We start from the raw sequence: 23,081 nt of genomic DNA, 5'->3' as shown, positions 1-23,081 counted from the left end.
CTATATAATTCCAACACAGCTCAGCAGCAAGAACTAGAAAGAGAAATCCCATTCAAAATTACCCAAGACAAAATAAAATACTTAGGAATCTATCTCCCGAGACAAACACAGGATCTATATGAACACAACTACAAAACACTTTCCACACAACTAAAACTAGACTTGAACAATTGGAAGAACATTAACTGCTCATGGGTAGGACGAGCCAATATAATAAAAATGACCATCCTACCCAAACTCATCTATCTATTTAGTGCCATACCCATGGAACTCCCAAAAATTTTTTTTACTGATTTAGAAAAAAACATAACAAAGTTCATTTGGAAAAACAAAAGATCAAGGATACCCAGGGAATTAATGAAAAAAAATACAAAGGAAGGGGGTCTTGCAGTCCCAGATCTCAGACTATATTATAAAGCAGCGGTCATCAAAACAATTTGGTACTGGCTAAGAGACAGAAAGGAGGATCAGTGGAATAGACTGGGGGCAAGCAACCTCAGCAAGACAGTATATGACAAACCCAAAGATCCCAGCTTTTGGGACAAAAACCCACTATTTCATAAAAACTGTTGGGAAAATTGGAGGACAGTGTGGGAAAGATTAGGCTTAGATCAACACCTCACACCCTACACCAAGATAAATTCAAAATGGATGAATGACTTGAACATAAAGAAAGAAACTATAAGAAAATTAGGCGAACACAGAATAGTATACATGTCAGACCTTTGGGAAGGGAAATACTTCAAAACCAAGCAAGAATTAGAAAGAATTACAAAATGCAAAATAAATAATCTGGATTACATCAAATTAAAAAGTTTTTGTACAAACAAAACCAATGTAACCAAAATCAGAAGGGTAGCAACAAATTGGGAAACAATCTTCATAAAAACCTCTGACAAGGGTTTAATTACTAAAATTTATAAAGAACTAAATCAATTGTACAAAAAATCAAGCCATTCTCCAATTGACAAATGGGCAAGGGACATGAACAGGCAATTCTCAGCCAAAGAAATCAAAACTATTAATAAGCACATGAAAAAGTGCTCTACATCTCTTATAATCAGAGAGATGCAAATCAAAACAACTCTGAGGTATCATCTCACACCTAGCAGATTGGCTAACATGACAGCTATGCAAAGTAATGAATGCTGGAGGGGATGTGGCAAAGTGGGGACATTAATTCATTGCTGGTGGAGTTGTGAATTGATCCAACCATTCTGGAGGGCAATTTGGAACTATGCCCAAAGGGCGATAAAAGACTGTCTGCCCTTTGATCCAGCCATAGCACTGCTGGGCTTGTACCCCAAAGAGATAATGGACAAAAAGACTTGTACAAAAATATTCATAGCTGCGCTCTTTGTGGTGGCCAAAAATTGGAAAATGAGGGGATGCCCCTCAATTGGGGAATGGCTAAACAAATTGTGGTATATGTTGGTGATGGAATATTATTGTGCTAAAAGGAATAATAAAGTGGAGGAATTCCATGTGAACTGGAACAACCTCCAGGAAGTGATGCAGAGCGAAAGGAGCAGAACCAGGAAAACATTATACACAGAGACTGATACATTGTGGTACAATCGAAGGTGATGGACTTCTCCATAAGTATCAATGCAATTTCCCTGAACAATCTGCAGGGATCTAAAAAAAAAATACTACCCACAAGCAGAGGATAAACTGTGGGAGTAAAAACACGGCTGAAAAGCAACTGCTCGACCACAGGGTTGGAGGAGATAAGACTGAGGAGAGACTCTAAATGAACACTATAATGCAAACTCCAACAACAGGGAAAAGGGTTCGAGTCAAGAACACATGTGATAACCAGTGGAATCATGCGTCGGCTATGGGAGAGGGAAAGGCGGGGGGGGGGGGGGGGGGGGGAGGGGAGGAAAAGAAAACGATCTTTGTTTCCAGTGAATAATGTATGAAAACGACCAAATAAAATAATATTAAAACTTAAAAAAAAAAAAAATAAATAAATAAATAAATAAATAAATATAGCCAATCTTCAGAGTGACTTCTTTGGTTCCAAGGCACCAGAGTGCAAAACTGTTGGCCAGCATCTGATGATTGTCAGCAATAACAAGTCCTGGCTTAATCTTTCCAACACCTCTCAACCCATAACACACTTTGTGAATTGACTGATTAAGCAAAAGATTTTGAAATTTGGTGGTAGGGACAGTTAAGTGGTTCAGTGGACAGATAGCAAGACATGGATATGGAAAGTCTTGGGTTCAAATTTGACCCCAGACATTTCCTTGATGTATAATCCCAGGCAACTTGCTTAACCCCAAATGCCTAGCTTTTATCACTCTTTTGCCTTGGAACCAACATACTTAAGCATAGATTCAAAGACAGAAGGTAAATGTTTAAAAAAAGGTGGTGGCTAAAAATTAAAAACTAAGAGGGTGTCCATCAACTGGGAAATGAAACAAAAAAGTGGCAGATGAATATAACAGAATGTTATTTCTCATAAGAAATAATGAAAGGATGATTTCTAAGAAACTAGTAAGAATTATATGAACTGATATAAACTGAAGTGATCAAAACCGGGAGAAAAATTTAAGCAATGTCAAAATGTGGTTTAAAAGAAAAATCAGCTAATATAAAAACTGTGATCAGTGCAATGCCCAACTATGATTCCAAAGGGCCAATAATGAAGATTACTACTCACCACCTATCAGTGAGATGATAGACTCAATATGCCAAATTAAAGACACATTTCTAGACATGGTCAATATAGAGATTTATTTAGCTTTACTCTGTATATTTTTACAAACATTTTCTCTGTATTTTTTCTTTGTCAATGTGAAGAGGTAAAAGGGAGGTAAAACAAATGCTTGCTAATTGAAAAAATACATTTTAACTTTATAAATAAGAAAGAAAAAATTGTAATATTAACTCTAGCCAGAAAATTGTTGTATTAACTTAACTAGGTATGACGCTTTGTTATATTCTTAGACTTCTTTTATTGTTTAAATTTTTTAGTTCTTTTCCACATTAAAATTTCCAGCTCACTCCCTCTCCCCCTCCTATTTTCCAACCCTGAACTAGAGAAGATATTATTTGACAAAAATATATGTGCCTATAAAAAACTATGTTTTGTTTGTCTCTATTTATCAGTTCTTCCTCTAGAGGTAGACATATACAAGTCATTCTTCAAACAATATTTTTGTTGCTGTGTATAATTTTCTCTTGGTTCTGCTCATTTCACTCTTCATAATTTCAAATAGGTCTTGCCATGGTTTTTGAAAATAAAATGATATGAAATTAATACTTCCAGATTAAAAACATATATTTATTTATTCAGTGTGTTAATTCTGGCAAACTATCAAGAATACTTTGCAAGAGTTCAGAAAACATTATGATCAGATCAATATAAGTTATTTGTGAGCCCTAAGAAAAGCTTTTAAAATGTACTTCCTGTGTTACTGACCACTAGTGGCTTTTAAGGCTTCACTGTAATACTAGTGTTGGTCACACATACAAAAAAAAAATACTCTCAATGCAGAAAACAAAATTTTCTGCCATCAAAAAAAAAAAACTGCATCGCAGCAACTACTCACTCCTAACCATACCCACATTAAAGACTTTATGAAATGCTCAAAATTTTACTTCAGGTAATCTAGTCTCATCAATATTTGGTTCAAAGAAACATACAAGAAATCATGAAAAAAAAAACCTATTTCTAAAATACTCTGTGGGTAAATGAGCACATTCAAAGAGTAGATAAAGGAAATTCCAGAAAAGACTGAACCCCTACTTTCAATTGTTCCAAATTTGTCTGTAACAAACAACTACAACGAAAGGATACGTAACTTTCATTAAAGAAATAAGGTTTATATATTACTACTAACCATGGAAACATAAGCTTTAAAAGTACCATTGAAAAGTCTTCCCACTATCTTAAGGCCTGCCCCTTGAAATTCTCCTGAGAATCTAGCTTAATAGTAAAAAGCTCCAGAGAAAGGGGCACTCCAACCTCCCAAGATAATTGAATTTCATTTTTTATATCTCTTTCTAGATCTGTCTAAAACTTTGCTTCTGCAATTTAAAACTGTTGCTTACTGAGGTCATAATCATTATCTTTACAACATAAATCAGAAGAATTCTAGACTGTGTCACAGTCACCATTCATGAACTTGAAATATTATCCAGGCCAATTAGTTGATTTTAAGATTATCTGTAATTAAAGTCTATCCAAATATCCAAAAGGCATCCAAGTCATTATTATAGTGGAGTGATTTAGGACCTGGTCTGTGTTCTTGCTGGACTTAAATTTAGATGACCTAGGTTCCAGTACCAACTCTGCCAGTCATTAGCTGTATGTCCTACAGCAAGGAATTTAATCACTCTATGACTTGGCTTCCTAAACAATGAAATACATGGGTGATCTCAGAGTTGGCCTCTTCCAACTTTAATGGTCTATGTATGAGTCTTGGGATTTGGCTGCCTTGGTTAATCATGTTTTCTTCTCACTGAAGGTGTTCAAGCAAAAGCTAAATGATAGAAGGCTCTTGTTCAAGCTGGACTAGACTAGATGAAGCCCCTTCCAAATAGGAGATTTTGTCATTTTGTTCTTGTCCTGAAATACCAAACTGCTCATATAATTGCTTTTCCTTTTCTGGACAGGGTTGCCTGATTTTAAGTGATGAATTAAATCATACCTCTATTGTTCTTGGAGCCAGACTTTCAAGGGCAACAATATGGACCTTCAAACACAATAGTGAGTACAAAGGGAGTTTTGCAGATGAAAGTATGGCCAATAGATGTGTTCTTTGAACAGGATTTAGCCTCAAGAAGTTGTGTATGTTTTAGTTTGTACCAGAATGGACTGAGTGACTAGCAGCTGGCTGTGAAATTGAAACCTAAAACACTATAACTACTTTGTGCCACAAATGATTGAAATACCTTTAGCATTCAGAATGGGAGATGTTAACAGAAATAAACACTGAGGTTGTTGTTATCAGTCACCTTGTGGCATAAAATTGAAGACATAATTTTAGGACCACATTTCAATTGCCCACAGTGGTATAAATCTTCCTGAGGGGGCAGCTGGGTGGCTCATTATGGATTGAGAGTCAGACCCAGAGACAGGAGGTCCTGATTTCAAATCTGGCCTCAGACACTTCCTAGCTGTGTGACCCTGGGCAAGTCACTTAACTCCCATTGCCTAGCCCATACCACTCTTCTGCCTTAGAACCAATACCCAGTATTGATTCTAAGATGGAAGGTAAGGGTTGTTTTTTTAATAAATAAATAAATCATCCTGAATTCATAGTAGAAAATTTGATGTTTATTAAAGTTTTATGACACAATATGAAGAAAATTGGTTTTCTTACTGGGCATATGCTTCTCCTATGGATACAGTATGTATACATGTATATACATGTATTCTAATGAACAAATTCAGGATATAAGTACATTATTTCTAATAAGGCAAAGTCCCATTTCTTCTTCATACTGCTGTAAACAGGGCATGTGGTGTAGAAGAAATAGCACTATGCTAAGATAAGATCTAAGTGCTCTAACCTTTAGTCCTCATTCTGCCACTAACCTATCTGATCAGCCTTCAGGCTATCACTCCATCTCTCTAGGCCTTGGCTTCCTTATATGTAAAGGGACTGTTCAATAAGTATTCCAAAGGAGATTCTATTAAATTTTAATCGTTTGCACATGTATCCAAGCCAATATCCCTCCCAACCAACAAATACTTTTGAACTTCCCATACTGCTCTTTTTTCATCTTCCCCATCCTTCATCCTTTTCTGTCCTCTTAACTTTCTTGGTTTCTCTCTAACCCTACTGCCATGGGAAAAGCAAACAAACAAACAAACAAACAACAAAAACAAAGCAACAGATACTTGAGTGGAGCATAGTCAAAGGAAATTGTAGAAAACTTGTTGGCATCACAAATTCCCACTAGTATGAAATCAAGCAAATAATTTATCATAGGATGAAGTAGTACAAAAGGACATGTGTTAAAAATCACTTGTCAGGATAGCTAAGTAGTGCAGTGGACAGAATGCCAGGCCTGAAGTCAGAAGGACCTGGGTTCAAATGTAGCCTCAGACACTTCCTAGCTTTGGGTCACTTAGCTCTGCCCAGTCCTTGCTGTTCTTCTTAGAATTGATACTTACATGTAATGCCCAGTGGATTTACGAGTCGGCTATGGGGGGTGGGGGGGTGGGGGGGAGGAAAAGAAAATGATCTATGTCTTTAATGAATAATGCTTGGAAATGATCAAATAAAATATAATTAAAAAAAAGAATTGATACTGACAGCTGGTAAGGATTATTTTAAGTCACTTGTCACCTCTTTTATAATCTTGTGGCAAAAATCTTCTTAATGAAAAGTTTCCCAATTTTAAAAAAGTCTTTAATGATGTCAATAAATGGATTAGTATCCTACTCTGCCTTTTCCTGGAGTCTGATTAAAAAAAAAAAAACTTTCAACTTAAAATACTCAAATCTGTGTCATCACTCCCCTCCTGGACATTTTCAAACCACACACCCCATATTCTGGCCCTCCTACTGCTAGAAACTGAGCTTAGCCCCTGGCATCCTGACCTCTGAGTAGTGGTCAGTTTAAGCTACCTAGAATCAGGCCACTGCATCCCTTCTGGGTCATTTCCAAACAATATTGCCTTGGCATCTAAACTCAGATCTTCCTGACTGTAGACGTAGCACTCTATTCACTATGCCACCTAACTAATCCTCAACAATGAAATATTGTTGAACTACACTTGTAATCTGATAAAATATTTCAATTTGTGTGTGTATGTGTGTGTGTAACAATAACATCTAACTGGACTTCATCCAACATTTTTTAAAAATCCATTTCTTTAATTTACATAAAACATTCAACCTTGTTTTTAGTTTGAGATGAGGCTAGCTATGGACACTGGGCAAGAGCAAGTAAAGATACAATTATCTGATTCCATAAATATTCTTGACTTAGCCCTTTGACCAATTTCCTCTTCCAAAAGTTTTTACTTTCAGAGTTCAACTCTGCTTTAGCAGTGTTGTTAAAATTAGATAACTGGTAGATTTGTCCTAGATGTGGATGTCTTATAGTAGTTTTATGTGGTTTCTTCATGAGAACGTAAATAATACCTTTTCTTTTTTTTTAATTTTATAATATTTTATTTGACCATTTCCAAGTATTATTCATTAAAGACAAAGATCATTTTCTTTTCCTCCCCCCACCCCCATAGCCAACGCATGATTCCACTGGGTATTACATGTGTTCTTGATTCGAACCCATTGCCATGTTGTTAATATTTGCATTAGGGTTTCCTTTAGAGTCTCCTCTGTCATGTCCCCTCAACCGCTGTAGTCAGGCAGTTGCTTTTTCTCGGTGTCTCTACTCCCACAGTTTGTCCTCTGCTTATGAATGGTGTTTTTTCTGCTGGATCCCTGCAGATTGTTCAGGGACATTACACCACCCCTAATGGAGAAGTCCATTACGTTCAATTATACCACAGTGTATCAGTCTCTGTGTACAATGTTCTCCTGGTTCTGCTCCTCTCGCTCTGCATCACTTCCTGGAGGTTGTTCCAGTATCCATGGAACTTCTCCACTTTATTATTCCTTTTAGCACAATAGTATTCCATCACCAACATATACCACAGTTTGTTCAGCCATTCCCCAATTGAAGGGCATCCCCTCGTTTTCCAGTTTTTGGCCACCACAAAGAGCGCAGCTATGAATATTTTTGTACAAGTCTTTGTGTCCATTATCTCTTTGGGGTATAGACCCAGCAGTGCTATGGCTGGATCAAAGGGTAGATATTCTTTTGTTGCCCTTTGGGCATAGTTCCAAATTGCTCTCCAGAATGGTTGGATCAATTCACAACTCCACCAGCAATGAATTAATGTCCCTACTTTGCCACATCCCCTCCAGCATTCATTACTTTACTTTGCTGTCATGTTAGCCAATCTGCTAGGTGTGAGGTGATACCTCAGAGTTGTTTTGATTTGCATCTCTCTGATTATAAGAGATTTAGAACACTTCTTCATGTGCTTATTAATAGTTTTGATTTCTTTATCTGAGAACTGCCTATCCATGTCCCTTGCCCATTTATCAATTGGAGAATGGCTTGATTTTTTGTACAAATGATTTAGCTCTTTATAAATTTGAGTAATTAAACCTTTGTCAGAGGTTTTTATGAAGATTTTTTCCCAATTTGTTGTTTTCCTTCTGATTTTAGTTCCATTGGTTTTGTTTGTACTAAAGCTTTTTAATTTGATGTAGTCAAAATTATTTATTTTACATTTTGTGATTCTTTCTTTGTCTTGCTTGGTTTTAAAGTCTTTGCCCTCCCAAAGGTCTGACATGTATATTATTCTGTGTTTACCCAATTTACTTATGGTTTCCTTCTTTATGTTTAAGTCACTCACCCATTTTTAATTTTTCTTGGTGTAGGGTGTGAGGTGTTGATCTATTCCTAGTCTCTCCCACACTGTCTTCCAGTTTTCCCAGCAGTTTTTATTGAATAGTGGATTTTTGTCCCAAAAGTTGGGATCTTTGTGTTTATCGTATACTGTCTTGCTGAGGTCGCTTTCCCCCAGTCTATTCCACTGATCTTCCTTTCTGTCACTTAGCCAGTACCAAATTGTTTTGATGACTGCTGCTTTGTAATATAGTTTAAGGTCTGGGACTGCAAGGCCCCCATCATATGTGTTTTTTTTTTCATTATTTCCCTGGATATCCTTGATCTTTTGTTATTCCAGATGAATTTTGTTATGTTTTTTTCTAAATCAGTAAAGAAATATTTTAGGAGTTCAATGGGTATGGCACTAAATAGATAAATAAGTTTGGGTAGGATGGTCATTTTTATTATATTGGCTCGTCCTATCCATGAGCAGTTAATGTTTTTCCAATTGCTCAAGTCTAGTTTTAGTTGTGAGGAGAGTGTTTTGTAGTTGTGTTCATATAGTTCCTGTGTTTGTCTCAGGAGATAGATTCCTAGGTATTTTATTTTGTCTAAGGTGATTTTGAATGGAATTTCTCTTTCTAGTTTTTGCTGCTGAGCTGTGTTGGAGATATATAGAAAAGCTGATGACTTATGTGGGTTTATTTTGTATCCTGCAACTTTGCTAAAGTTGTTGATTATTTCAATTAGCTTTTTGGTTGAATCTCTAGGATTCTTTAAGTAGACCATCATGTCATCTGCAAAGAGTGATAACTTGGTCTCCTCCTTGCCTATTTTGATGCCTTCAATTTCTTTTTCTTCTCTAATTGCTACTGCTAGTGTTTCTAGTACAATGTCAAATAGTAGAGGTGATAATGGGCATCCTTGTTTCACTCCTGATCTTAATGGGAATGCATCTAGTTTATCCCCATTGCAGATGATATTAGCTGATGGTTTTAGATATATACTGTTTATTATTTTTAGGAATGACTCTTCTATTCCTATGCTTTCTAGTGTTTTTAATAGGAATGGGTGCTGTATTTTATCAAAGGCTTTTTCTGTATCTATTGAGATAAGCATGTGGTTCTTGTTGGTTTGCTTGTTGATGTGGTCAATTATGTGGATGGTTTTCCTAATATTGAACCAACCCTGCATCCCTGGTATAAATCCTACTTGATCATGGTGGATGACCCTTCTGATCACTTGCTGGAGTCCTTTTGCTAGTATCCTATTTAAGATTTTTGCATCTATATTCATTAAGGAGATTGGTCTATAGTTTTCTTTCTCTGTTTTTGACCTGCCTGGTTTTGGAATCAGTACCATGTTTGTGTCATAAAAGGAGTTTGGTAGAACTCCCTCTTTGCTTATTATGTCAAATAGTTTGTATAGTATTGGGATTAACTGTTCTCTGAATGTTTGATAGAATTCACTGGTGAATCCATCAGGCCCTGGGGATTTTTTCTTAGGAAGTTCTTTGATGACTTGTTGGATTTCACTTTCTGATATGGAATTATTTAAGAATTCTATTTCTTCTTCTGTTAGTCTAGGCAGTTTGTATTTTTGTATATATTCATCCATATCACCTAAATTGGTGTATTTATTGCCATATAATTGGGCAAAGTAATTTTTAATGATTGCCTTAATTTCCTCTTCATCGGAGGTGATGTCCCCCTTTTCATCTTTGATGCTGTTAATTTGCTTTTCTTCCTTCCTTTTTTAATTAGATTGACCAGTACTTTGTCTATTTTGTTTGTTTTTTGAAAGTACCAGTTTCTTGTCTTATTTATTAAATCAATAGTTCTATCACTTTCGATTTTATTAATTTCTCCCTTAATTTTTAGGATTTCTAGTTTGGTTTTCTGCTGGGGGGTTTTAATTTGATTGTTTTCGAGTTTTTTTTATTTGCATTTCCAATTGATTGATCTCTGCTCTCCCTAGTTTGTTGATATATGCACTCAGGGTTATGAATTTACCTCTGATTACCACTTTGGCTGCATCCGAACAGGTTTGAAAGGATGTCTCACCATCGTCATTTTCCTTGATGAAATTGTTAATTGTTTCTATGATTTCTTCTCTAACTAAATGATTTTGGAGTATCATACTGTTTAATTTCCAATTAGTTTTTGATTTGGTTTTCCATGTACCATTACTAATCATTATTTTTATTGCCTTGTGATCTGAAAAGGCTGCATTTATTATTTCTGCTTTTCTGCATTTGTGTGCCATATTTCTGTGACCTAATGTATGGTCAATCTTTGTGAATGTGCCATGTGGTGCTGAGAAGAAGGTGTATTCCTTTTTATCCCTATTTATTTTTCTCCATATGTCTATTAATTCTAATTTTTCTAAGATTTCATTCACTTCTTTTACCTCTTTCTTATTTATTTTTTTATTTGATTTATCTAAATTTGATAATGGTTGGTTTAAGTTTCCCACTAATATGGTTTTACTGTCTATTTCTTCCTTCATTTCTCCTAGTTTCTCCATTAGAAATTTGGGTGCTATTTTATTTGGTGCATACATGTTGACTACTGAAATTTCCTCATTATCTAAAGTCCCTTTTAACAAAATATAATTACCTTCCCTATCCCTTTTGATCAGGTCTATTTTTGCTTTGGCTTTATCAGATATCATGATTACCACTCTTGCCTTCTTTCTGTCAGTTGAGGCCCAGAAGGTCTTACTCCATCCTTTAATTCTGACCTTGTGGGTATCAACCCGCCTCATGTGTGTTTCTTGAAGACAACATATGGTAGGGTTTTGGATTCTAATCCATTCTGCTATTTGTCTACGTTTTATGAGTGAGTTCATCCCATTCACGTTCAAAGTTATGACTGTCATTTGTGGATTCCCTGGCATTATGATATCCTTCCCTAATTCTAACCTTTTCGTCTTCAGCTCTACCTTTTAGTCCAGTGATTTACTTTAAATCAGGCCCCCTTGTCCCCTCCCTTGATATCTTTCCTTTTTTAGTCCCTCCCTTTTTGTTCCCTCCCCCTCCCCCCTCTCTTTCCCTCCCCTTTTGTTTTCCCTCCCCCTTCCCCCCTTGGTTTTCCCTTCTCCCTACCCTTGTTGGGTAAGATAGAATTCAAGATCCCAATGGATCTGGGTGTTTTTTTCCCTCTCAGAGTTGATTTCCCTGAGATTAAGGTTTAAGTGAACATTCTCTTCCTCTCCTTCTTATAGAAGTTTCATTCCCCTCCCCTTCCCATGTGAATCTTTTTGTGAGAAAGATTATTCTATTTGGTCTTTCTTTTCCCCCTATTTACACATTACATTTTCCCCCACATGTTAGTATACATAGATTGATATAAATGTAGTCCTTATAGAAGAGAGTTTGAGTAAAAGAAGATACCATTTTCTCCTTTTCCCTTTCCTTCATATTTACCTTTTCAGGTATTCCATGCTCTTTGTTTTTTGGTGTCAAACTTTCCACAGAGCTCTGGTCTTTTCTTTGCAAAAACTTGGAAATCTTCTATTTTGTTGAATGCCCATACTTTCCCTTGGAAGTATATAGTCAGTTTTTCTGGATAGCTGATTCTTGGTTGAAGACCCAGCTCTCTTGCCTTTCTGAAGATCATCTTCCATGCCTTACGATTATTCAGAGTAGAAATTGCTAGGTCTTGTGTGACCCTGATTGGCATTCCTTTATATCTAAATTGTCTTTTTCTGGCTTCTTGTAGGATTTTTTCTTTTGTTTGAGAGCTTTGGAATTTTGCAATTACATTCCTGGGAGTTGTCTTTTGGGGGTTTAGTGTAGAGGGTGTTCTGTGAGCTCTGTCAGTGGCTGTATTGCCCCCTTGTTCTAGAATCTCTGGGCAATTTTCTATGATTATATCTTGTATTACGATGTCGAGTTTGCTGTTTATTTCTAGATTTTCTGGAAGTCCAATTATTCTTAAATTATCTCTTCTCCCTCTATTTTCCAAATCTGTCACCTTGTCAATGAGATATTTTATGCTCTCTTCTAATTTCTTGGTCTTTTGGCTTTACTTTATTAGTTCTTGCTTTAAAGCCTGGTTTTCCTTTTCAGTTTGGTCAAACTGGTTTTGTAGATGCGTGAATTTCTTTTGCATTATTTCCCATTTTTCCTCCCAGAAGGCTTCCATCTTTTTGATCATTTCTGATTCATATTCTTCATGGGTTTGTAGAGAGTTTCCATTTCCTTTGGAAGGTTTTGGAGCATTTGCTTGTGTTTCCTCTTCTATCTCCTCTGTGTTTTGTATTTTTGTTCCATAAAATGTGTCCAAAGTCGCCCCCTTCTTCTTTTTTTTTTTGGAATTTTGGTTTTTTTGTGCTTCTGTGGAGTTTGTCATCTCTATCTGAGTGGGGAGGATTAGCTTTTCTTATCTCTGTCTGGTGTTTAGAGGTTTTAGCCCTAGGCAGATTGTCCCCCTTGTTTCTGTGCCTCAGCTGGCCTGAAGAGCCAGCACTCTGAGGGGGGAGGGGCCGCGGCTTCCCGGAGCTCTGAGGCCTGGTGATAGGATTTACCTCAGTCTGAGTATGCCCTCAGGCAGCGACCTTCAGTGAGACCCAGATGGAAGGTTCTGGTCAGGGGGCTACAGGCTCCCCCCTTCTCTCTCTGCCTCCCTGATGTCTGGGTGCCCATGCGACTGGCTCAGGTCATTTTCAGGGGGCGGCCCTGAGAACAGCCGGCTCCCGAGGCCCCCCTGCCTGCCCTGAGGTTCCTGCTGCTGCCTCAGACTCAGCACTCTGGGTTGGGGGGGGAAGGTTCTGGGACTTTCCCTTTACCTTCTCCTTAGATCCGCGTGATCTCGGGCTCAGACTCTTGGGGGGCCGTACCTTTTGATCCAGGTCCAGGAGGAGTGTTTCCGGCGTCTATTCTGCTGTTTGTTTTGAATTTCGATGCCCTAGGAGCATTCCGTTTGAGATCAGTAAGGAAGGGTTTCTGGAGCTCCGAACTTTAGCTTTCTCTAAGCTGCCATCTTGACCGGAAGTCAATACCTTTTCAATAAAGAGAAGTTTCCTCTTTTCCTTTATCACAAAAAAATGTACTTCAGGGCATTGTCCATTCAACACAAAATAGAGAGAGCCTGACCATTATCTAAATCAGTTTAATCTTTGTTGTGCATTTATTATGTTTAATCTTTTCTACCCAGTCACTTATGTAAATTTTGAAGCCCACCTCAATACTCAAAGTGCCACTGGTGTATTATTTCTTCCCAGGTGAATTGAAACCATCTGTTACTTATTGCATATTGAGACCCCACCTTGGAATATTTCCTTCCTAAGTAGAAGTAATCTTTGTAATAAGTATGATCTTTTATTGTTATATAACAAATTATAATAACAATTATCTTCAAGAATAATTTGGGCACCCAAAGGACATTTTCTAGGATGCCATAGAGCTATTGCCTCTCAGAAAGGCCTATTGTCTTGAGACTCTTTCCCCTGATATTAGGGCCTTAGTATTTCTACCTGTCTCAGAGGAAGTCTGAGTTCTCTCTCTCTCTCTCTCTCTCTCTCTCTCTCTCTCTCTCTCTCTCTCTCTCTCTCTCTCTCTCTCTCTCTCTCTCTCTCTCTCTCTCCCCCCGCCCTTTTCTCTCTTCCTTAATATCTTCCCTCTATTGTAAATAAACTACCATAAATTCCTACTAAACTACTTTAGTCATTCATTTTGGGACTTAGAAATTAAATCCCTGGTGACCATGAATTTAAATATATTTCAGTCTCAACCACAAATAAATTTAGTACAACTAAATTTAAAAAGCCCTTTATAAACACATCTATTTCCAAGAGTAGGAAAGGAATATCAAGGAAGCAGAAGAAAAATCATACATATTTATTTTAAAGCTTCATAATTAAGATGGTTTTCTACTTAAAAAGAGCAAAGCATTTCAAAAGAACGAAATAAATCAGTTATGTTAAATTAAACAAAAATTCTCGGTGAACAATAGAGAAAATGTATAGTAGTTCAAATAGAAAGGCAGGGACACTAAGTCAGCCTTTTACTCACCAATGGTGACTGTCTAAATGGAAAAGCAGTCTGAGGTCTCCTGCACAAGCTCCTCCAGGGGTCCAGTTGCACAGTCTCTCCTCTGAGTCAGAGAGCTCTTCAATTTCCTTGAATCGAATTGAAACAAAGATGAGAAGCAAAGACAATTGGTAGAATTAGGATTTAAAAGATCTTGACCCTTTATCTTAATGAGCATCTTCTTAGTATTATGATTATTATAGTCTCCCCCTCCATACTCCTCCTTTTCTGTATCACTCTGAGATTTTTGTGATGACCATTCAAGATTATAGTTTCTAGGCTCAGGAATGTTGCCACAAATTAAGCAACTTGACTACATTATCACTTTGGAATAGTTGTGGGAAGTAAGGTAACAATGAAGTGGAAACAAAATTTAATGTGCAGGTGATTCAAAGGTTAAAATATGAAGAAAAACAGTCAGACCTTTTCTTAAAACTATTAAGTCAGGTGACAGGAAGACAAGTGATATTTGAAACAAGAATGAAAGTGCATGTGTCAAACAATCCTTAATTGTGAATAAACTGAGAGATTGTTGTCTGAATCTAAAATCAGTTTGGTTGAAGAACAAAATTATTTTTTTTTTTTGCAAATGTAAAGGTTGCCTCACACTTGCCCAACTACCAAGAGACAGATATGTATCACAGTGGATAGCACTAGACCTCAAATCAGGAAAACCTCTCTTACTAGCTATATGACTCTGGGAAAATAACTTGTGAGTGCCCCAGTTTCATCATCTGTAAAATGATGAAAATAAGAGCATCTACACCTGAAGGGTTAGGATAATGAAATGAGATCTTAACAGTGTGTGACTAAAGTAAAATATATATTTCCATCCTATTTTGAAAGTAAAAAGTTTATCAATATCAATATTTGATGAATCCATGATCTTTTTATCAGTCCTCCCTTTACCAATGAAGGGTGGAATCCACCTATCCTTTCTGATCCTATGTGAGTCCTATCCATATTTTCCCACAGTTCCTCTCCAGATGATGTACCCAATTTACTAAAGACTTTCCTCTAGTTCTCTTAATATTTCAGGGATACTCCTTATAATACTAAGCCATCTACATATAAAATCCTCATACTAATTACATTCCTGACCCTTCTCCTACTGTTACTATCTGATAATGTCTTTTATACTAGTCCTCAAACAAAAGTCCTCACTCTGCAGCCCACTTATACTTACTATACAGTTTTCCATTATCTTAGGGGTCACTTGAAATTTGGATTCTTCTGTGATTATATTGTCCTGAAATTCACAGCCACCTAGGATTATCATAAACATAATCATGACTTTAAAACACTTTTGTGACAGAAGTCAACATGAGATCCCTCCAAAAATTTCATGAACTTCATCTTCTTATTCAAATCTGAATTCATATTATTATGTATCCACATCTTCAATAACTCCTATTTGTTGTATGTCTACAACTTTAGATATGAAGCTAAAACACTGCAATACGATACAATCCAGGTTCTCAAAAGACACAGGATATCTGCATAAAGAATGACCAAAAATATAACATAGTATATACAGAAAGGTAAATGAGGGATGCAGGCAATAAGTACTACATAAGCTATGAGGTAGGATATAGGAAGAAAGAAAAGAAGCGATCAATGAAAGCTGGTGTAATCACAGACAACTGGAAGGAAAAAATTAAAGTATCTGGCTCAAAAACCAGATGATACAAATGAAAAAGGATTCTATTTATTCAAAGCACCTCGTTTTGAATCCTAGTTCTGCTAGTTACTACCAATGGGACCTTAGACTTTACCACTCTGGACTTCAGTGTCTTCATTTATAAAATAAGGAGTACTCTAGATAACTTCTAAGGTCTTTACCAGCTCTATATATCTGATCTAAGGAGGGTATGCTTCTGGAAAGGAGATAAAAGAATATTCCATTAAGGACAAACAGCATTAGTGCTTTATTGTTTAGTAGAATAAAAAAAACGACAGAATCTTATCTTCAGAAAATTGTATTTTGAAATATCCCATTCTGCCTGAGGCAGTTAGGTAGAATAGTGGATAGAGTGCTAGCCTTGGAAGGTGGAAAACCTGAGTTCAAATCCAGCCTCAGACATTTAATAGCTGTATAATCCTAGGCAAGTCACCTAACCTTTCTCTGCCTAAGTTTCCCCAACTATAAAATGGGGATAAGAGCCTTTAATTTACCAGATGTTATAAGGATTAAAGAAGAAAATATTTGTAAAGCACTTTGAAAACCTCAAAGTGCTACATAGATTCTAGTTGTTATTATTATTGGGAATACATGGATTCCTTCATTTTTTCATATACAAGTTAATTAAAGTCTTTCTTTTAGCTAAGAATTTCCACTGATATCCTAAGGTATTCTGAAAACATTTGGCAGCAGTAAATTGGGACCTTAAAGAGTACTTGGCACCTAGAGAATCCTGAGGCTATTAGCAAACATTTGAAATCTTCAGTGTACTTAGTTAAGTCATTGATCCAGATTGATGTATTCATGACTGAAATAGGAATGCTCTGAACCACTGGCAAGAATGTGTATGTGTGTGTGTGTGCGCACACACACACACACACACACACACACACACACACATACACATTCTTTATATATATAATGGATAATCTAATGATTGATGGCGTTTTCTGTCTTCAAATAGACTAAATTACCTCATGCAGTGTATATCCCTCCTGAATCATAATATAAATGGAAAGGAAAAGTATCATACCCCCAACCCATTATAAAAAAGAAATGCATGTGTCTAATTTTGTGTTCTGAGCAATGTTTAAATGCACTACTGCTACTATAGCTTTTTCTTTTATTATTAGAACTAAATAACCTTAGCTTTAGGTTGTCATAACTTCACATCAACAGTGCTATATACATAATATCTGGTATTAGTAACTATTCCTTTTTTTTAGTTCCCATATGTTAATAGTTTTCCACATAAGTAAAGAAAAAAAAACCCAGCATTTAAGCATTAAACTTCTTTGCTTGTGTTTGTTCATTGGATCAATTCTAAAATAATCAAACTTTTCAGAGGTGTTATAAGGATTAGCTTAATACTGGGACAAGTGCTTTTAAAAGTACTATTATTAGAAATCCATTGCAGATGTTAACATGTGGCTCATTGAAACTGTAGAACCCCATCAGGCCTCAGAAACATAAACTGTCATCTCCTGAATTACTGGGGATCTCTAATTTAAAGAATGAAACACTGTGTTACAAGTGCCTGAGAACCAGATATGAAGCCAACTTTGGTTGCAATATCCAAGCTGTGTAGACACCATGGATATTTTTCATCTGTAACTTCTATAATTCAAAGAGGTCATCTAGTTCATCCTCCTAACTAGGGAAAAGTCATTGATTTTTCCTTGACTAGGAAACAGTGTGAGAACACAGGGGTGTTTTGTTGAAGAGCGGATTAACATTCAAATAAAAAGCTGCTCCCCATGGAACTTTCATTATAGGTTAAATATAATTACTTCCCCTACAATTTAAGTGACTAAAATTCTTCTCTTTTCCATCTGCAATATGTATAAAGAGCAGCAGAGCAATTTAAAACTTTATTTTTATACCCTAAGCATCGCTAGAAAATGTTAAGAAAAATATATTAAATTGGGGAGTATTCATTTTAAATATTATTACACACTAATCCTACACTTTTAAAAAATGTAGTATGCCCAGACTGCTACAAAATTTGGACATCTTTTCTTTTTTCAAGTCAATAATATTTTATTTTATAATTACATGCAAAAACAATTTTTAACATTTATTTCCTGACATTTTGAGCTCCAGATTTTTTCCCTTCTCTCCCAACCTCCCTTTATGAGATAGTAATATATATAGTTTTCTATAGATACAGATTCTAAATATAACATATGTAAATATATGTTCTATCATGCAAAATATATTTCCATATCTTATTATGTTATTGAAGACACATAGCACAAAAAAATCCATGAAAAAATAAAGTGAATAAATGATATTCTCTGATTTTCATGAAGACTCCATCAGTTCTTTCTCTGGCAGTGACTAACATTTTTCATCATAAGTTCTTTGTGATTATCTTGGATCACTTTAATGTGGAGTCATTTAGCTAAGTCATTCACAGTTGATCATCCTTACATGCTTGTTGTTACTGTACAATGTTCTCCTCTTGGTTTTACTCACTTTACTTGAATCAGTTCATATAAGTTTTTTGACATTTTTCTGCAATCAATCTGCTCATCATCTCTCATAGCACAAGAATATTCTGTACATATACCACAATCCATTCAGCCATTCCCCAATTGATGGATATCCCCTCCATTTCCAATTCTTTGCCAATACAAATAGAGCCGCTATAAACATTTTTATACAAATACGTCCTTTCCTTTTTAAAAAAAAATCTCTTTGGGATAAAGACCTAGCAGGGGGTATTGCTGGGTCAAAAGGTATGCAGTTTTATAGCCCTGTGGGAACAGTTCCAAACTACTCTCCAAAATGGTTGGATCATTTCACAACCCCACCAAGAGTACATTAGTATTCCAATTTCCCCAAATTCCCTCCAACATGTCACTTTCCTTTTCTGTCATATTAGTCAATCCGATAGGTGGAACCCCAGAGTTGTTTTCATTTGCATTTCTTTTATCAATAGTGAATTAGTGTTTTTTCATATGACCACAGCTAGTTAATTTCTTTGCTTGAAAACAGCCTGTTCATGTCCTTTGGCCATTTATCAATTGGAAATCAACTTGTGTCCTTATAAATTTCACTAAGATCTCTATGTATTTGAGAAATGAGGCCTTTTTTCAGAGACACTTGCTGTAAAAAATCTTTTCCCCAGTTTTCTATTGTATTTTCTAATTTTTGTTGCACTGGTTTTGCTTAGGTAAAAAGTCACTATAATGTCATCAAAATTGTCCATTTTCACATTCTATAGTGCTCTCTTTCTCTTTTTGGTCAGAAATTCTTGCCTTTCCATCAAATCTGAAAGATATACTATTCCATGCTCCCCAATTTGCTTATGGTAGCACCCTTTGTGTCTAAATCATATGCCCATTTTGATCTTATCTTGGTATACAGTATGAGATGTTGATCTCTACCTAGTTTCTGTCAAGCTGCTCACCAGTTTTCCCAGTAGCTTTTGTCAAATAGTTAATTATTACCCTCAAAACACTGAGATCTTTGCATTTATCCAATGCTAAATTACTTTGGTCATTACCTACTGTATTTTGTGAAGACAAACTATTCCACTAATCCACCACTCTATTTCTTATCCAGTACCAGATTACTCTGTAATGCAATTTAAGATCTTGTATGGCTAGGCTACTTCCTTCACATTTTTTCATTAATTGCCTTGTTAGTCTTGTTCTTTTCTCTTCCAGTTGAATGTTGTTATTATTTTTTAATGGTATAAAATATTTTTGTTCATTAAATATGACTGAATAAATTAATTTAGGCAGGATTGTAATTTTTATTATATTGGCTTGTCCTATCCATGATCAATTAATTTTTTTAATCATTTAGATTTGTCTTGTGGTAAAAGTGGGAAAAAATATTTTACAATTGTTTTTATATAGTTCCTGGGTTTGTCTTAGCAGGTAGACTCCAATTTTATATTGTCTTCAATTATTATCAATGGAATTTCTCTTTCAATCCCTTGCTTCTGTGCTTTGTTAGTAATATATAGAAATGCTGATGATTTATGGGGTTTTATTTTATATCCTACAACTTTGCTAAAGTTGTTAATTATTTCTACTAGTGTTATAATTGATTCTCTAGGATTCTTCAAGTACACTATCATATCATCTGCAAAGATTGATAATTTTGTTTCCTCATTACCTATTCTAATTCCTTTTTTTCCCTTCTCTTATTGGTATAGTTAACTTTTCTACTTCAGTACTGAATAATAGTGGTGATAATTGGAAACATTGTTTCACCCCTGATCTTATTGGTAAAGCTTCTAGCTCATCCCCATTCCAGATAATTCTTGCTGATGGTGTTAAATAAATACTATGTACATTTTAAGGAAAGCTCCATTTATTACCATGCTTTCTAGTGTTTTTATGGGAATGAGTATTTTGTCAAAAATACTATCTTGTCAAATATGTATTTTGCCAAAATCTTTTTTCTATTTCTATTGACATAATCATATGATTTTTGTTCTGTTATTCACATAGTCAATTATGTTGATAGATGTCAATACAAAATTAGCTCTGCATTCCCGACATAACTCTTACCTGGTCATAATGTAACATTTTTGTGATATACTGCTATAATCTCCTTGCTAGTATTTTACTTAAAATTTTACATCAGAATTCATTAAGAAATACATCTATCATTATCTTTCTCTGATTTGCTCTTCCTGGTTTAGATTTCAGCACAATATTTGTATCATAAAAGGAAGTTGGTCTTTCTATCCTTTGGACTACCTCTCTGCCTATTTTTCCAAATAGTTTATATAGTATTAGAATTAATTCTTCTTAAAATGTTTGATAGAATTCACTTGTGAACCTGTCTGCTCCTGGAGATTTTTTCTTAGGGACCTCATTTATAACTTGTTTAATTTCTTTATCTAAGATAGGATTATTTAAGCAGTCTATCTCCTTTTTTTGGTTAATATGAGAAATTGATGTTTTTATAAATATTCATCCACTTTTGATAGTCACATTTACTGACATATCATTGAGCAAAATATCTTCTATTAAGTGCTTTGATTTCCTCTTCATTGGTGATATAGAAATTGGAGTCAACTATCCCCTTCAGTCCTCCCCATGCACTGTTATATTTTTTTTAAACTGTAAAACCCCTGTTTAAAAAAAAAAAGAATGCCTTCTAATGGCTCTTTGTCCATATGCTTATCAATCATTTTTTATATAATAAGAAATATCCAAGCATTGTTAGATTCTCAAAATGTATACATTTGGGCCCTTATGTGTGTGTATATATATATGTATATATATACATATATATCATATATGGAATTATTCACTAGGGAGACTTATATGTCTATGAACAAATCAGATGAGGAGATGTAGAAAGTTAATACGAATTATTATCCCTTTTATCCCTGAAAACAACCTTTTGATTTTAAAGCAAAAAATATCTTAGGGATGAAGCTCTAAAACTGTATCTCCATGAGGCCATGGATAGAGTTTTCCCTCCTTTTGTCTACCATACTAGAAGATACTGTATGTGTACTGTGAAGTCATTCTAAATGCCATATGATTATGATATCCAGAAGACCTGTCTTTTCTCTAGACTAAGGTCTGAACCTGCCAATAAGAGAGGCTTGGGAAAGGAGCATCACAAAGAGCACAAATTAGCAGAGGAGAAAGGAATTTGCTCTCTTTCCCTGGAATCATAGACTGAGGAAGGTACATGATCTGGCTCTGGACTAGCTCAACCTGCTCCTGGAGGAGTTGGTTAAAAAGCTATCCAGCCACACATGGCTCATGTTTCTCTCTTTCTCTGACCCATTTTTTTGCTATTTAATAAATAATCATAAAATTAAGGCACAGTCCCCCAAGAATTTAAATCATAATAGTGGTAAATTTATTATTTTTATTTTTGAAATTGATAATCATATTTTCTTCTTTTTTAATCAAATAAACCAATTCTTTATCTATTTTATTGGCTCGCTCCCCCTCCCCCCCATAACACCAGTTCCTAGTTTAACTCTTAATTTGAATATTAGGCCCTTTTAAACTAGGGAACTACAAAGTTCAAGGGTGGCTGCCTCTAAGCATTACTGATGAAGTCAGCCAGCTCATCATCACTAGGATGCTTTAATGTACAATCAACAGAGAACTCAAAGCAAATGTTGAAATTGATTTCCAAGGCATGGCAAACCAGCCTGGCCAGTTCACATATAGCAAATAAGCTATATCATCTTTCTTTCCCCTTTCTTCATTTCCTGCTCAAACCACAGAGGGGCAGTAAAAAGCAACAGTCCCTTCTCAGAGGTTTTACTTCTCAAGTTCCAGGGGACACTAAAGATCAATATCTGGAAGTACAGCTCTTCTTCCAACAAGGTTGAAGCTCTCTCGAACTAATCAAGAATATGGTAGCTAATGCCTTCCATCTGTTAACTCTTTCTGCTGCTGTTCTTTTTCAACAGCTCAGAAAAACCTGTTTTTCTGCCCTCCTTCTATATCCTTTGTCTTCTTTAAGGTTCTCCAATTTCTTCACCACACCAGACTCAATCTCTGTCTTCTGTCTTCTATAGTCCATATCTTTCTAGCACTCAGAGACTTACAATAACAATTGCCTCCTCCCTCACTATTTAATCTTGATCCTACTCTATATTTTTGGCTACAAAGAAGAAACAATGGTTTTTCCAATAATATACTTTCTATTTAAGTACCTAAAACTTTATCTGATATCAGAGATCATGAGATGATCAATAAGTCTGTTCCCTGGAATTCTTAAAAATCATTTAGTTACAAAATACTCAGGAAACTGTTTACATTTCCTAGATAGCAATCTTGTGAGTTATAGAGTCTTTTCATGAACTGAACTTAGTGTATTACATGGAATTTGACTTCACTTTCAGTGACTGAGAAACAAAGAGATAAATGAAAAAGGACATAATAAATACCTAAAGGGGATGAACTGGACTTAAATCCATGCTCAAATATTTTCTTGTTATGCAATCCTGTCATCTAACCTCCTATATATAATAAATCCTCAATATTCATTCATT

The 23,081-nt window shown here is 35.6% G+C and overlaps 1 protein-coding gene across 1 annotated transcript in view; it reads left to right on the top strand.

The window, feature by feature from the left end:
• SPTLC3 (serine palmitoyltransferase long chain base subunit 3) overlaps positions 1-23,081 on the top strand; it is a 221,477-nt gene that overhangs the window by 82,596 nt on the left and 115,800 nt on the right. The window contains exon 6 of the mRNA XM_001374333.4: positions 4,630-4,723. Within this exon, the coding sequence (XP_001374370.1) occupies positions 4,630-4,723 (94 nt within the window). The remainder of the gene's footprint in view (positions 1-4,629; positions 4,724-23,081) is intronic.

Source organism: Monodelphis domestica, chromosome 1, assembly GCF_027887165.1.
Source record: "Monodelphis domestica isolate mMonDom1 chromosome 1, mMonDom1.pri, whole genome shotgun sequence".
NCBI lineage: Eukaryota > Metazoa > Chordata > Mammalia > Didelphimorphia > Didelphidae > Monodelphis > Monodelphis domestica.
This window is presented reverse-complemented; position numbering and strand designations above follow the sequence as displayed.